Raw genomic sequence first — 16,029 nt, forward strand, 5'->3', positions numbered from 1 at the left:
ACAGGAACTTTACGCAGCACTTACAATTATGACGCCTACCTGACAACAGGTTCAAGAACCAGTGACTTTAAGTTCGTGTCATCTTACAATGACAACACACTGCCTGCTGACCAGACTCTGAGGAAAAGTCCATCAGACTTTGCTGATGCCTTTGGAGATAGTGATTGCTCTCCTGAGGTAGGGATGCGTTTTAGCTCATTCAACTCGTATTTATAGTCTGACATCAAATTTCATAAATTCAAATACGTTATATCAACCATGCATTACTCTAAAAGGTTTAATTTCATAAATATATATTCACCAACTTTTCAAAATGAAGGCCGTCTTTGTCCTTGAGCAGTTGTTCTAGTCTTTCTGTCTAAATGAATTGTGTTTGTGTGTGTGTGTGTGTGTGTGTGCGTGCGTGCGTGCGTGAGTGTGCGTGTGTTTTCTTTGTAATTTCTAAAACTGCTTTACGTTAAATGTTTAATATTGATTTCTGTTAATTATTTTCATCGTTGATGTAGCCTAGTAAAAAAAATATACTTGATGTTTTGTTTGAAAATCCATGCTTTCAATCTATCTCCAAACTTCTGTTTCATATCATCCTAGTGTCATTGTCAATTACAAACTGACTGAATGCCTGTCACCATAACTGATTAGCCTCCTCACTTCATATGTACTTTATCTAAACCATTAACACAGTCCTGAGTTGTTATTTAGTGCTGGAAAAAGTCATGACGTGTTACATTTAAGTACATATTTTGGTGTTCAGAAGTTGTTCAAGTAAAGAGTGTTGGACATGATGATTGTTTTGAAGTTTCTTTATGAACCAAACACAATTTGTTGGGGCTGAATATCCATTATTGACCTTTTGTTGATAACTACCTGCATAAAATATGACACAGTGACATTCCTCTAGTGTGTAGTCTATATTTTTTTTATATCTCAGAAATGTGAATACAAATGTCTGTGGTGACCCAAAATCGTGACAGAAACAACTGTTTTTTGTAGCAACATAAAAATAATATTATTTATCAGCTGTATAGCAGTGTACAGTGTGTAACTGAGTCTTAGTAATAAGATATTATATGGTCAGTGTGTAAGACAAAAATTAATTCTGTGGCCATATTTGCTAGGATATGTAATTTCCAATAGATGACTTTGTTGATCATGTCTCCTCTGGTGATCGAAGGAAATATGTTGTGTTGGTATCTGGCAGTATGTATATCATGAGCTGGATGACTGAAAACCTACTCACACATGCTGCTTTTGTGTAATAGTGGCACATACACCTCAGATGGAAGACACTGCCTGAATAATGTTGGTTTTACATTTAAAGTCAGTCCAATTGCATTCTTAAACTTGTATGCTAAACAGGCCTCTCTTGTTTGAGCTTTACTGTGTTTGATTACTGTCTGATTTGATCACAGCTTTACATTTCAAGAACTTTATTGTTAATATGCAAGCATAACGCAATTACAACGACAAGAGTTGCTGTGTCTGTGTGTGCTGCCATCTTCCATGACGCTTAAGATAGAAGTAAATGTAGAGAAAGTTGAATGAGTTGTTTGTATGTGCAGTTTGTCAGTTTCAATGACTTGGCTGCCCTATGGGGATATATTTGGTACTTGTACTCATTTAGTCTTTCATCACATTAGTTGTGTTCTTGAGAAGATGCTGACAGTCAGACATTATCCTGTATATCTTTTCTGTTACTTTTTGAATGGTGACTTTTTTCATTTCTGAGAATGTGTTGTACTGTGAGGTGAAAGCCGAGCCTATTTAATTTTCACCTTATGTAGATATGTATGATTCTATAACTTTAGTAACCAAACCACCACTAACTTTGCCAGCTCTGTATAACTACAGAGTGATACAACACTCCCAGTCTACAGAGTGGTGTTTCCCCACAGCAGGTCTCCTGACTTAGTGATTTTGCATTGAGTTTTCTCTTCATTATTTGCAGAGCGCTGTCTTAAAATACAGAGGCAATAGATGTGGTTTCTTATTCAGTATTTAAACAAACGTACTGTCTGTAAACACAATACATGTTTCTGTCTCTTTCTGGAGTTTGAAAATTGAATGATTTGTCAACAGGAGTTGCAGATGTTTGTAAGATGTCAGGCCAAGTGGGGTTAAAGACAACCCTACTTTCTACTGGATGTAGTTACTAACTTGGTGATGTCAGAATCTCAAGAGCCTACAGACATGGGTTTAGTTCACATACATTTAACTTATGCTGTAGTCAAACAAGATGTTTACAACAATACATGCCATTATTGTTTTAGTTTATCTTGAGATAGGGCTGAAACCTAAAAATATAGAAACAACAAAAAACAAAACAAATAACCCCACTGATGTGCACCTCTATGAGAGACACTATCTTAATCCCACTGGAGACAATAGTGTTCAGAACTTGTACAACTTTGCAATATGATGACAATGATAATTGAAGTATGGTGTAATCATAATTTGAATTGCAAACAGGCACATGCTTTTTTCTTCTTTTTCGGCAAATCTCTACAGTCATGCCCTTGCTTAAGTACATTTAGACAGCAAGCTGATTTTAGAGAAAGTAAGACCTGTTGACAGTCTGGGATCCCACACCTGAAGTACATCAGGGTTATTGTGACTGCAGCCTTTAAGTTTTACATCTGTCACCAGGCCACATTCAGTGAAGTTGAACTGACACCTGGTCTACTGCTTGCAGAAAAACAAACAAACAAACAAAAACAACTCAGTAACCCCCTTTATATGATTATCAGATGATTGATATCAAGATTTATGGCTGAGATTTAGTCACAAATTAAGAAAATTATAGTCTTTTTCATATCCTTGTATCTGACAAAGATTAATTTTCCTACAAATGCCACTGAAGTGTGTTGCCTCTCACAATTTACAGACCACATGAGCCCATACATGCTGTCCTCAGACCTCAATTCGAGTCTGTCTTTGATGCATTAAACTGAAAATGCACAGTAGTGCTGCAGCTGGTATCTTATTGGATATGGTTGTGGGTTACTGTAGTTGTAAATGTTGTAAACACCGAGGTAAATGTATCTTCTGTTTTATTTAGAGCACTGGTGGAGAGGTTATAAAGGCTGCAACCAATTTATCAGTGTTTCATTTGAAATGTTAAAATAATGTTATTGTTGAACTCACGGTGTCGCTATTCACCAGCCTTAGAATGAATTATATCCTCTGTCCTTTGTGGACAGACGTTCTTGTACGCCCATTGCGTGGTCTAGATACGTTGAACACATTCACGTTGAACTGCAGTTACTATTCGTGTTATGTGGTTGAAGTGTGTTTGTTGCTTCGATCCTGAGACATATTAGGAATTCGTCCGTGATTATGGATTTTAAAATGATCGCGTGCGGCTTCTCTTTCCTCCTGCTTTTTCTGCATGGCGCATATGGAGATCTGAGCTATTCGTTTCCGGAGGAGATGAAACGAGGAGCAGTTATTGGAAATATGGCCAAGGATCTCGGGCTGCAGACGAGCGCACTGTCTAACAGAAGAGCCCGTATCGACACCGATGAGACTGATAAACGTTACTGTGACATAAACCTGAATAACGGAGAGTTGATTGTTGCCGACAGGATTGATCGAGAGGGGCTCTGTGGAGAAAAGGCTTCGTGCATCCTGAAACACGAGCTGGTGCTGGAGAATCCTCTCGAGCTCCATCGGATCAGTCTGCACATTCAAGATATTAATGATAACTCGCCTCAATTTAAGGAAGAATTGATTAATATAGAAATTCAAGAGTCGGCAGTCAGGGGAGCTCGTTTTGTGGTCGAGGAGGCACACGATGCGGATGTAGGACATAATTCAATTCAACAGTACAGCCTTAAGAAGAATGATAATTTCATTTTGGCTGCTGATGGAAACACAATAGAGCTTGTTCTGGATAAAGAGCTCGATCGAGAAAAACAGAAAGAGCTCAATTTGCTCCTCACAGCTTTAGATGGTGGCTCTCCTCATAGATCAGGTACTGTAGTCATACACGTCACTGTGCTGGATGCTAATGATAACGCCCCAGTGTTCAGCCAGGCCGTTTATAAAGCCAGTCTGCCTGAAAACTCTCCTGTAGGTACTATAGTGGTCACAGTGAGCGCTACTGATGCAGACGAGGGAGTCAATGGAGACGTGACTTATGAATTTGGGCATGTTACTGAAGATGTGAAGAAGATATTTAGTATTGACCGTAAAATGGGGGATATACGTGTTATTGGCTCTGTTGACTATGAAGCCACCACATCATTTGAAATACGCATTAAAGCAAAAGATGGGTTAGGGCTGTCATCTTATGCTAAGGTAATTATTTCTATCACTGATGTGAATGACAACGCTCCTGTAGTTAATTTGAAATCACTGACTAACCCAATACCTGAGGACACCCCACCTGGTACAGAGGTGGGCATCATTAACGTGCAGGATAGAGACTCTGAGAACAACAGACAGGTCCGCTGCTCCATTCAGCAAAACGCCCCTTTTAAGTTGGTTCCTTCTATTAAAAACTATTATTCTCTGGTGACCACAGGGCAACTGGACCGTGAAGTAGTGTCTGATTACAACATTACAATCACTGCCACTGACGAGGGCTCTCCACCTCTGTCCTCCTTTAAAACTGTTGAGTTATCTGTAGCAGACATCAACGACAACCCACCTGTGTTTGAGGAACAGTCGTACAGCGCATATGTGAGTGAAAATAACAAACCTGGCTCCACTTTATGTTCCGTTAGTGCTCGAGACCCCGACTGGAGACAAAACGGTACAGTGATTTATTCTCTGTTACCCGGTGAGGTGAACGGTGCCCCGGTGTCCTCCTATGTGTCTGTTAACGGAGACACGGGGGTGATCCACGCTGTGAGGTCGTTTGATTATGAACAGTTCAGGAGTTTTAAAGTCCACGTGATGGGCAGAGACAACGGTTCTCCTCCGCTGAGCAGCAACGTGACCGTCAGTGTGTTCATATCGGATGTGAATGACAACTCTCCTCAGATACTGTACCCCGGGCCGGAGGGCAACTCCTTCATGACCGAGCTGGTCCCCAAAGCTGCACACGGAGGCTCTCTGGTGTCCAAAGTGATAGCGGTGGACGCGGACTCCGGACAGAACGCCTGGCTGTCCTATGATATAGTGAAATCCACTGATCCGGGCCTTTTCACTATTGGTGTCCACAGCGGAGAGATCAGGACACAGCGGGACATTTCCGAGTCTGACAGCATGAAACAGAACCTGATTGTGTCAGTGAAAGATAACGGACAGCCCTCTCTGTCTGCCACCTGTTCCATGTATTTACTGATTTCTGATAACTTGGCTGAGGTGCCAGAACTGAAGGACATTTCTTATGATGAGAAGAATTCCAAACTGACGTCTTATCTGATCATCGCGCTGGTGTCTGTGTCGACGTTTTTCCTGACCTTCATCATCATCATCCTGGGTGTGAGGTTTTGTCGCAGGAGAAAGCCCAGACTGTTGTTTGATGGAGCAGTTGCCATCCCCAGCGCTTATCTCCCTCCTAATTACGCAGATGTTGACGGCACAGGAACTTTACGCAGCACTTACAATTATGACGCCTACCTGACAACAGGTTCAAGAACCAGTGACTTTAAGTTCGTGTCATCTTACAATGACAACACACTGCCTGCTGACCAGACTCTGAGGAAAAGTCCATCGGACTTTGCTGATGCCTTTGGAGATAGTGATGCTTCTCCTGAGGTAGGGCTGCATTTTATAACACTTAAGTCCTGAAGAGGCCACCCTTGTGTTTTGCTTTGAGTCATTTCGGTTGTATTCCTCTCGTCTTTGGTGGTGGTGTTTAAATACACTTTTCATGGGTCGGAGAGTTGTTTCGAGTTCATGATGGTTCTTCTGACTTTGAGGAGAAGTCTGTCAGACTTTGCTAAAACGTTTGGAAAATGTGTTTAGAGGTGTGAAAACACATAGCATCAATTTTGTCAGAAGTTTTGTAAAACAAAACTAAAGAACTAACACAAAAAAACAAGTGCACACATTTTATTTTCAAATACTTGATTTAATTCAAGTGCGTATTAAATATTTGGATATTTATTACAAACTCAAAACATTGTTTTCTACTTACTTTGAGGTTTATAATATATTGTGGTGTATAATTGTTCTTTTGTGCATTTTTATCCTTGTATTCGTATCTCCTCATTTGTCCGTCTATCTAAATCATTTTTCACAAAGATTCTTTGATCAATTTCCATCATCTTCCTAAAAAGCTTTTGTTCAGTTTGCAAAATTGAAATTTAATCATAGCCCATTTTTTTCACAATGTGAAGCTGTTACATTTGGTTTATTAGTTACAGTCTTGTTGTAATTTAGATTTTACCCAAGGCTTGTTAGTACATTATTGACACTGACAGACTCACAATGAATTAGTTCCTGATATTTTATGTGTGTTGCTCAAGTCAGGAGATATGTTGTGTTATCCATAACAAAAATACTTTTTTTCCCCTCTGAAAGTTACTTCGATCATGTGTCATTTTGTCACCTCTCTGCTTGCTTTTTTATTTGTAGATGTGTTGTTATAGGTGTTTGCTCAGCATTAAAGCAGTTCATTGCTCATGTGAAGGTGTGACATTGTGACATTCCTTTTTACGAGGATTGTTTTGTGTTGACATCAAAACCTTGGTCTCCACTTTTTCATTAACAGTATGTATTTTATCCAGTGTGAGTGCATGCAGTGCTTGAATCAAATCATCACTGACTAAATAATTAAATAAGCCTCCACTTTACTTATCAGCATAAACAGGACAATGTGACTGAGTTGCAGTGATGACCTCTGACTGCTTTTATTTACATGTTCCATTTATATTAAGTTTCTCTCACTGCTAAAACACATCACACACAATTGGATAATCATTGTTGCAGAGGAAAAGACATCTGTGGCTGTATGTGTTATCATATGACATTTGTAATGTGTGTCTTATTCACTGGAAGTTTCTGGTAGACACATTTCTCTGTTTTCCCTCTGATTTACAATCACAAAGACAAAATAAACAAAAACCATCTTAGTTCTTGTGCATCCATGGCCGACTTCATACACCTGCAATGTTGACCCACTTGCCTTAGAACGAGCTTCAAACTAAAGTTTGTGAAACTTGTTGTTGATGGTTACTCATTAGTGCTTTGATTGTACCTCATCTAAGTGTTGCTTTGGAAAGAGATGTGTGTGCCACATCAATAAATGTATATGTACACATTGATCTTACACTTTTTTTTTCTCCAGGGAATTTGTGTTATAATTATGCGCTGATTTTTATATTTGAAAGCTAAATGGCTAAAAACCTAACTGTACATGCTTCTGTTGACTAATGCTGGCTCTTCAGGTGGATGACATCACCTGTAGTATGCAGGTATTTGAACTAAGTTCACTATGTTTCATGAACAGCAGTGTTTGTTTGGGCTTGCTTTTGTTTGAGTTTTGTTATAGCTGATTGCTAACATGTGCTGTGATTGCTCTCCGGTCTGACCAGTGTGATTTTGCGATACAGATAATACAAATGTAGTGAGAGATAATAATACATTTTTGATTTTAACCTCAGTTTGTTATTTCACACTGTAGTGTCTGTCCCATGCAGTGTCTGCAGTGATTGTGCTAGTTTCATTATGCTCTGAATGCTCTGAATGAATGACATTTATTCTATTCATAACATTGTGAGTTGTGTGTATTTTTTCAGTCTGTGTGTCACTTTGAAGATTGAGGCTTGCTCTTGTATTGTATACCAACAATAAACATGACTGGACAGAACATCTGTCACTGAGGTAGTCTGTAAGGTCCCATCTGCAGAATTACAGACTCTCCTTTCCAAGTTAGCCACATAGTTTTTTCTAGCAGTGATTTTTTTTTTTTGGTTCTGCCTTAGTGTTTTCTGTGGATTGACTGGATTTAAAGTGATTGGTCATAACTACTTGTGTGTTGGCTATGTTGCCAAGTATGGTTGTTTTTCATTTATTTGCAATAGTAAGTGTTTGATCTAATACATCTGCTGTTGTTTTGTTGATACTTACTGACAAACTATATAATTTATCTCTATTCTGTAATGCTAGGAGGGAGTTTTTTTTTTTTAACTTTTTATATTGCTGTGTTCAGAAGAGGACAAAGGCTGCTTCAATCCATCTTTAACTGCATGTGATGTGGAGACATATTTTAATCACTTTGAAACAGTGTTGTTTGTAGTTTTGCAGTTTTATAGAAGTTTGTAGTAAAATACTTAGTGCAGGTGGTACACACACACACACACACACACACACACACAAAACTTGTCTCTATTAGTTTATATGAGTGCTCTTTGTTGTGTCCACAATTAGGTAGATGTAGTTGAGTGTCTGGGCTCATTTCTCTGTCCTTGGTGCTGAACAGCTGATATCTTCTCAGATGCTTTTTGTTTAGTTTCCCCCACACTTTCATCAACTTCACACCACTACTGCTCTGGTTTCTCCCTGGCATGTCATTAAATAAACCAGTCAGAAGTTTGGCATTCCAAATGTAGGTTAATGTGATGATAAACCCACAGAGACACATTCAGTGCATTTATTATAAATGATTTAAGCAATAGGTATGATATATAAACATCAGTATATTAATTATTAACTCTGCAAAGGTTTAGTGCTTCGTTGTACTTACATACATTAACTGCCCTTTTAAACATTACAGACAATTACTTCCCTTTTTAATCCAACTAAAGATGCAGGTGGTCTTTATTCAAAGCTTTTACAACTCTGCAGATCTGCAAATCTTGGTTAAAGTGATTGTGGTGACTTTAACTTACTTTACCACTTTTAGAAGCAGAAAAAGAAAGAAATGATCCAAGTTAAGAGAGCCACTAACTAGTCAACACAAATATCTGTACATATTTTATTTTATTTTATGGTCATACAGGATATGAAGAAGTCCACCAGGCTGGTCTTGGCATACAGTCAGCTGAGGCTAAACATGTTATGGTCTGTATATCCAGTGTGAAAACACTCATGCAGAACAACAGGTTTGCACTGCATCCTGAATGAGGAAAAACACACACAGAGACTGTATCCTCACAGTGACAGAACATACAACTAAAAACAGTACAGTTCTTATTTTATATATGCAAAAGAAGATGACCATACTGTATTCATACCCTGAGCCTTGACATCAGACTACATTTTAGTCATACTGTAAGACCTGCTTGTTGGTCTTGTTTCCTGGTTTGACCCTGGTGGATAACTGCAGCTGTAAACATTGATCATACAGAGCATCATCGCAGTTACAGTGTCTGTTTCATATAAACAGAACTTAGAAGCAGTCTGAAGCCAATTTGAAGTGTCCTCTTGTATTTTATTTTTTACTAGTGCTTTTGTTGAATTAAACTCACGGTGGCGCTATACACCAGCCTTAAGATGTTTGAATCCCTCTGTCTTTTGGTTTGGACGCATATTGTTCCGCTCTTGTGTCTAGATAGAGACAACCACTGGATTCGCAGTTGCCATCCGTGTTATTTGGGTGATCTGTCTTTGTTCATTTTATTCCTCTGCCTGTCAGGAACTTTACCTCGACAATCGATTCGAAAATGTTCTTGTTTCAAACGTGCGGGTTTCATTTCCTCCTGCTTTTTCTGCATGGCGCATATGGAGATCTGAGCTATTCTTTTACGGAGGAGATGAAACGAGGATCCGTTATTGGAAATATGGCCAAGGATCTCGGGCTGCAGACGGGTGCGTTCTCTAACAGAAGAGCCCGTATCGACACCGATGGGACTGATAAACGTTACTGTGACATCAACCTGAATAACGGAGAGTTGATTGTTGCCGACAGGATTGATCGAGAGGGGCTCTGTGGAGAAAAGGCTTCGTGCATCCTGAAACACGAGCTGGTGTTGGAGAATCCTCTCGAGCTCCATCGGATCAGTCTTCACATTCAAGATATTAATGACAACTCGCCTCAGTTTAACGAAGATTTGATTAATATTGAAATTCGCGAGTCGGCAGACAGGGGAGCTCGTTTTGTGATCGAGGAGGCACACGATGCGGATGTAGGACAGAATTCAGTTCAGCAGTACAGCCTTAAGAAGAATGATAATTTCATTTTGTCCGTTGATGGAAACACAATAGAGCTTGTTCTGGATAAAGAGCTCGATCGAGAAAAACAGCAAGAGCTCAATTTGCTCCTTACAGCTTTAGATGGTGGCTCTCCTCAGAGATCAGGTACTGTAGTCATACACGTCACTGTGCTGGATGCTAATGATAACGCCCCAGTGTTCAGCCAGGCCGTTTATAAAGCCAGTCTGCCTGAAAACTCTCCTGTAGGTACTGTAGTGGTCACAGTGAGCGCTACTGATGCAGACGAGGGAGTCAATGGTGATGTGACTTATGACTTTGGACATGTTACAGATGATGTAAGGAAGATATTTAGTATTGATCGTAAAATGGGGGATTTTCGAGTAATTGGCTCTGTTGACTATGAAACTTCGAAATCATTTGAAATACGTCTTAAAGCAAAAGATGGATTAGGGCTGTCATCTTATGCTAAAGCAATAATTTCTGTCACTGATGTGAATGACAACGCTCCTGTAGTTAATTTGAAATCACTGACTAACCCCATACCTGAGGACACCCCACCTGGTACAGAGGTGGGCATCATTAACGTGCAGGATAGAGACTCTGAGAATAACAGACAGGTCCGCTGCTCCATTCAGCAAAACGTCCCTTTTAAGTTGGTTCCTTCTATTAAAAACTATTATTCTCTGGTGACCACAGGACAACTGGACCGTGAAGTAGTGTCTGATTACAACATTACAATCACTGCCACTGACGAGGGCTCTCCACCTCTGTCCTCCTCTAAAACTGTTGAGTTATCTGTAGCAGACATCAACGACAACCCACCTGTGTTTGAGGAACAGTCGTACAGCGCATATGTGAGTGAAAATAACAAACCTGGCTCCACTTTATGTTCCGTTAGTGCTCGAGACCCCGACTGGAGACAAAACGGTACAGTGATTTATTCTCTGTTACCCGGTGAGGTGAACGGTGCCCCGGTGTCCTCCTATGTGTCTGTTAACGGAGACACGGGGGTGATCCACGCTGTGAGGTCGTTTGATTATGAACAGTTCAGGAGTTTTAAAGTCCACGTGATGGGCAGAGACAACGGTTCTCCTCCGCTGAGCAGCAACGTGACCGTCAGTGTGTTCATATCGGATGTGAATGACAACTCTCCTCAGATACTGTACCCCGGGCCGGAGGGCAACTCCTTCATGACCGAGCTGGTCCCCAAAGCTGCACACGGAGGCTCTCTGGTGTCCAAAGTGATAGCGGTGGACGCGGACTCCGGACAGAACGCCTGGCTGTCCTATGATATAGTGAAATCCACTGATCCGGGCCTTTTCACTATTGGTGTCCACAGCGGAGAGATCAGGACACAGCGGGACATTTCCGAGTCTGACAGCATGAAACAGAACCTGATTGTGTCAGTGAAAGATAACGGACAGCCCTCTCTGTCTGCCACCTGTTCCATGTATTTACTGATTTCTGATAACTTGGCTGAGGTGCCAGAACTGAAGGACATTTCTTATGATGAGAAGAATTCCAAACTGACGTCTTATCTGATCATCGCGCTGGTGTCTGTGTCGACGTTTTTCCTGACCTTCATCATCATCATCCTGGGTGTGAGGTTTTGTCGCAGGAGAAAGCCCAGACTGTTGTTTGATGGAGCAGTTGCCATCCCCAGCGCTTATCTCCCTCCTAATTACGCAGATGTTGACGGCACAGGAACTTTACGCAGCACTTACAATTATGACGCCTACCTGACAACAGGTTCAAGAACCAGTGACTTTAAGTTCGTGTCATCTTACAATGACAACACACTGCCTGCTGACCAGACTCTGAGGAAAAGTCCATCAGACTTTGCTGATGCGTTTGGAGATAGTGATGGCTCTCCTGAGGTAGGGCTGCATTTCATAACACTTAAGTCCTGAAGAGGCCACCCTTGTGTTTTGCTTTGAGTCATTTCGGTTTTATTCCTCTTGTGTTTGGTGGTGGTGTTTAAATACACTTTTAATGGGTCGGAAAGTTGTTATGAGTTCATGATGGTTCTTAAAAAGTTAAGACTTAAGCTTCTGACCTTCAGGAAAAGTCCATCAGACTTTTCTGAAACATTTGGAGAATGTGAGTGTTTAGAGGTGTGGAAACAGCATCAATTTTGTTAGAAATTTTGTAACAAAACTAAAGAACTAACAAACAGAAGTATAGATAAATGCACACATTTTATTTTCAAATACTTAATTTTATGCAATTGCATATTTGATATTTGGATATATACAAACTCAAAACATTGTTTTCCACTTACTTTGAGGCTTGTAATGAGTTGTGGTGTATAATTGTTCTTTTGTGCATTTTTATCCTTTTGTTTGTATGTCCTGATTCATCTGTCTGTCTGTCTAAATCATTTTTCACAAAGATTCTTTGATCAATTTCAGTCATCACCTTTAAGAAGCTTTTGTACAGTATGCAAAAATTAATTTCATTTTAATCATGGCCTCTTTTATTTTGACGTGAAGCTGTTACATTTGGTTTATTAGTTACAGTGTTGTTGTAATTTAGATGTTACCCAAGGCTTGTTAGTACATTATTGACACTGACAGACTCACAATGAATTAGTTCCTGATATTCTATGTGTTGCTCAAGTCAGGAGATATGTTGTCTTATCCATAAAAAAAACAAAACATTTTTTTTCCCTCTGAAGTTACTCCAATCGTGTCGTTTTTTCACCTCTCTGCTTGCTTTTTTATTTGTAGATGTTGTTTTTGGTGTTTGCTCAGCATTAAAGCAGTTCATTGCTCATGTGAAGGTGCGACATTCCTTTTTACGAGGATTGTTTTGTGTTGACATCAAAACCTTGGTCTCCACTTTTTCATTAACAGTATGTATTTAATCCAATGTGAGTGCATGCAGTGCTTGAATCAAATCATTGCAGACTAAATAATTAAATAAGCCTCCACTTTACTTATCAGCATAAACAGGACAATGTCACTGAGTTTCAGTGATGACCTCTGACTGCTTTTATTTACATGTTCCATTTATATTAAGTTTCTCTCACTGCTAAAACACATCACACACACAATTGGATAATCATTGTTGTAGAGGAAAAGACATCTGTGGCTGTATGTGTTATCATATGACATTTTTAGTGTGTGTCTTATTCACTGGAAGTTTCTGACCAACACATCTCTCTGTTTTCCCTCTGATCTACAAACACAGACAAAACAAACAATACCTGTCTTGGTTCTTGTGCATTCATGACCTACTTCATACACCTGCAATCTTGACCCACTTCTCTTAGAAGGAGCTTCAAACTAAAGTTTGTGAAACTTGTTGTTGATGGTTACTTGTTAATGCTTGGGTTGTACCTCATCTGAGTGTTGCTTTGGAAAAAGGTGTGTGCCACATTAATAAATGTAAATATACGCATTGATCTTACACTTTGGAATTTGTGTTGATTTTTATATTTGAAAGCTAAATTGTTGAAAACCTACCTAGACATGCAACTGTTGACTAATGCTGGCTCTTCCAGTGGATGGCATCGCCTGTAGTATACATGTATTTGAACTGAGTCCATTACGCTTCTTTAACAGCAGTGTTTGTTTGGGCTTGCTTTTGTTTGAGTTTTGTTATAGCTGATTGCTAACATGTGCTGTGGTTGCTCTCTGATCTGAAAAGTGTGATTGTCTGATACAGATAATACCAATGTAGTGAGAGACAATAACACATTTTTAATTTTTATCTCAGTTTGTCATATCATACTGTCGTGTCTGTCCCATGGATATGTCTGCAGTGTTCGAGTGATTGTACTAGCTTCATTATATCCTCTGAATGAATGACATTTATTTTATTCATAACATTGTGAGTCACATGTGTCTCACTTTGAAGACTGAGGCTTGCTCTTGTGTTGTAGATCAATAATAAACATGATTAGACAGAATGTCTGTCACTTCGTTCATCAAAATACAGTTTGAATGTCACTGACGCAGTCTATAAGGTCCTGTCTGCAGAATGAGAGACTTTCCCCTCCAGGTTACACAAATAGTTTTTTGAGCACAGTGACTTTGGTAACAGCTGTTCTGCCTAACTGTTTTCTGTGGGTTGACTTGATTTAAAGTGATTGGTCTTCACTACTTCTGTCTTAACTATGTTGCGATGTATGGTTGTTTTTAATATATCTGTTACAGTAAGTGTTTGATACAATACTCCAGCTGTTGTCTTGTTTATAGTTATTGACAAACTATATCATTTATCTCTAATCTGTGATAGTACGAGGGAGTTTTCTTTTTTTTTTTCTTTTGCTCTGTTCAGAAGAGGGCAAAGGCTTCTTCAATCCATCTTTAACTGCATGTGATGTGGAGACATATTTTAATCAGTCAAAAACACTGTTGCTTGTAGATTATCAGTTTTATAGAAGTTTGTGGTAAAATACTTAGTGCAAGTGGTCTTTAGGGTCATGGCCTTTCTTCTTTACAAAAAGGGAGTACAGTGGTTGTTTTATACATGTGCGTGCACACACACACACACACACACACACACACACACACACACACACACCCACACACACACACACACACAGCCAATTGACTCTGTTTGTTCATGTGAGTCTTCTTCATTATGTGCACTGTTTTCAGCCAGGCAGATGCATTTAACTGTCTGGGCTTTTTTCTCTGTCCTTGGTGCTGAACAGCTGATATCTACTGAGACACTTTTTTGTGTGTGTGTGTCCCCACTCTTTCATCAACGTCACACCACTACTGCTTTGGTTTCTCTCTGGTGTGTGATTGAATACACCAATCAGAAGTATAGAATTCCAAATGTAGGTTAATGTGATGATAAAACCATGGAGACACATTCAGTGCATTTATTATAAATGATGTAAACAGTAGGTAAGATATATAAACATCAATAAATAAATAATTAACTCGGTAAATGTTTAGTGCCTCGTTGTACTTACATACATTAACTGTCCTTTTAAACATTAAAGACAATTACTTCTCTTTTTAATCCAACTAAAGATGCAGGTGCTCTTTATTCAAAGCTTTTACAACTCTGTGGATTTGCAAATCTTGGTTAAAGTGATTGTGGTAACTTTAACTTTGCAACTTTTAGAAGCAGAAAAAGAAATAAATTATTCAAGTTAAGAGAGCCACTACCTAATCGTCAAAAACTATCTGTACATATTTTATTTTATTTTTGGGCATACAGGATATGAACAGACCATATAAGTAGTCCAACAGTAAGTGTGAGAGATCCAACAGTGTTGACGTTTCTGGTTTCCTGGTTTGATCCTGGTGGATAACTGCAGCTGTAAACACTGCTCATACAGAGCATCATCACAGTTACAGTGTCTGTTTCATATCAACAGAACTTATAAACAGTCTGCAGCCAATTTGAAGTTTCTCCTTTTATTTTATTTTTCAATGGTGCTTTTGTTGAACTTAACTCACGGTGGCGCTATACACCAGCCTTAAGATGTTTAAATCTCTCTATCCTTTGGTTTGGACGCACATTCTTCCGCTCTTGTGTCTAGATAGGGACAACCACCCTGGATTTGCAGTTGCCATCCGTGTTATTTGGTTGAACTGTCTCTGTTCATTTTATTCCTCTGCCTGTCAGAAACTTTTTGTCGACGATGGTTTCGAAAATGTTCTTGTTTCAGACGTGCGGGTTTCATTTCCTCCTGCTTTTTCTGCATGGCGCATATGGAGATCTGAGCTATTCTTTTCCGGAGGAGATGAAACGAGGATCCGTTATTGGAAATATGGCCAAGGATCTCGGGCTGCAGGCGGGTGCGTTCTCCAACAGAAGAGCCCGTATCGACACCGATGAGACTGATAAACGTTACTGTGACATCAACCTGAATAACGGAGAGTTGATTGTTGCCGACAGGATTGATCGAGAGGGGCTCTGTGGAGAAAAGGCTTCGTGCATCCTAAAACACGAGCTGGTGCTGGAGAATCCTCTCGAGCTCCATCGGATCAGTCTTCACATTCAAGATATTAATGA

The 16,029-nt window shown here is 39.6% G+C and overlaps 2 protein-coding genes across 8 annotated transcripts in view; both read left to right on the plus strand.

Annotated features, from left to right (window-relative positions):
• The window catches only part of LOC126388571 (protocadherin gamma-A11-like), a 5,238-nt gene extending 2,008 nt beyond the window's left edge, over positions 1–3,230 (plus strand). Inside the window, exon 2 of the mRNA XM_050041768.1 lies at positions 3,201–3,230. Within this exon, the coding sequence (XP_049897725.1) occupies positions 3,201–3,230 (30 nt within the window). The remainder of the gene's footprint in view (positions 1–3,200) is intronic.
• The window catches only part of LOC126388510 (protocadherin gamma-C5-like), a 329,671-nt gene that overhangs the window by 125,572 nt on the left and 188,070 nt on the right, over positions 1–16,029 (plus strand). The window contains exon 1 of one of the 7 annotated variants that reach the window (XM_050041680.1): positions 3,283–5,706. The exons of 5 other annotated variants lie outside the window; for them this stretch is intronic. In XM_050041680.1, coding sequence (XP_049897637.1) covers positions 3,337–5,706 — 2,370 coding nt within the window. In that variant the 5' untranslated portion in view covers positions 3,283–3,336. Of the gene's footprint in view, positions 1–3,282; positions 5,707–9,478; positions 11,925–16,029 lie in introns of those variants that run through there. One more of the 7 variants, XM_050041670.1, reaches the window with a different exon arrangement.

This window comes from Epinephelus moara, chromosome 4 (genome assembly GCF_006386435.1).
Source record: "Epinephelus moara isolate mb chromosome 4, YSFRI_EMoa_1.0, whole genome shotgun sequence".
Taxonomy (NCBI): Eukaryota; Metazoa; Chordata; class Actinopteri; order Perciformes; family Serranidae; genus Epinephelus; species Epinephelus moara.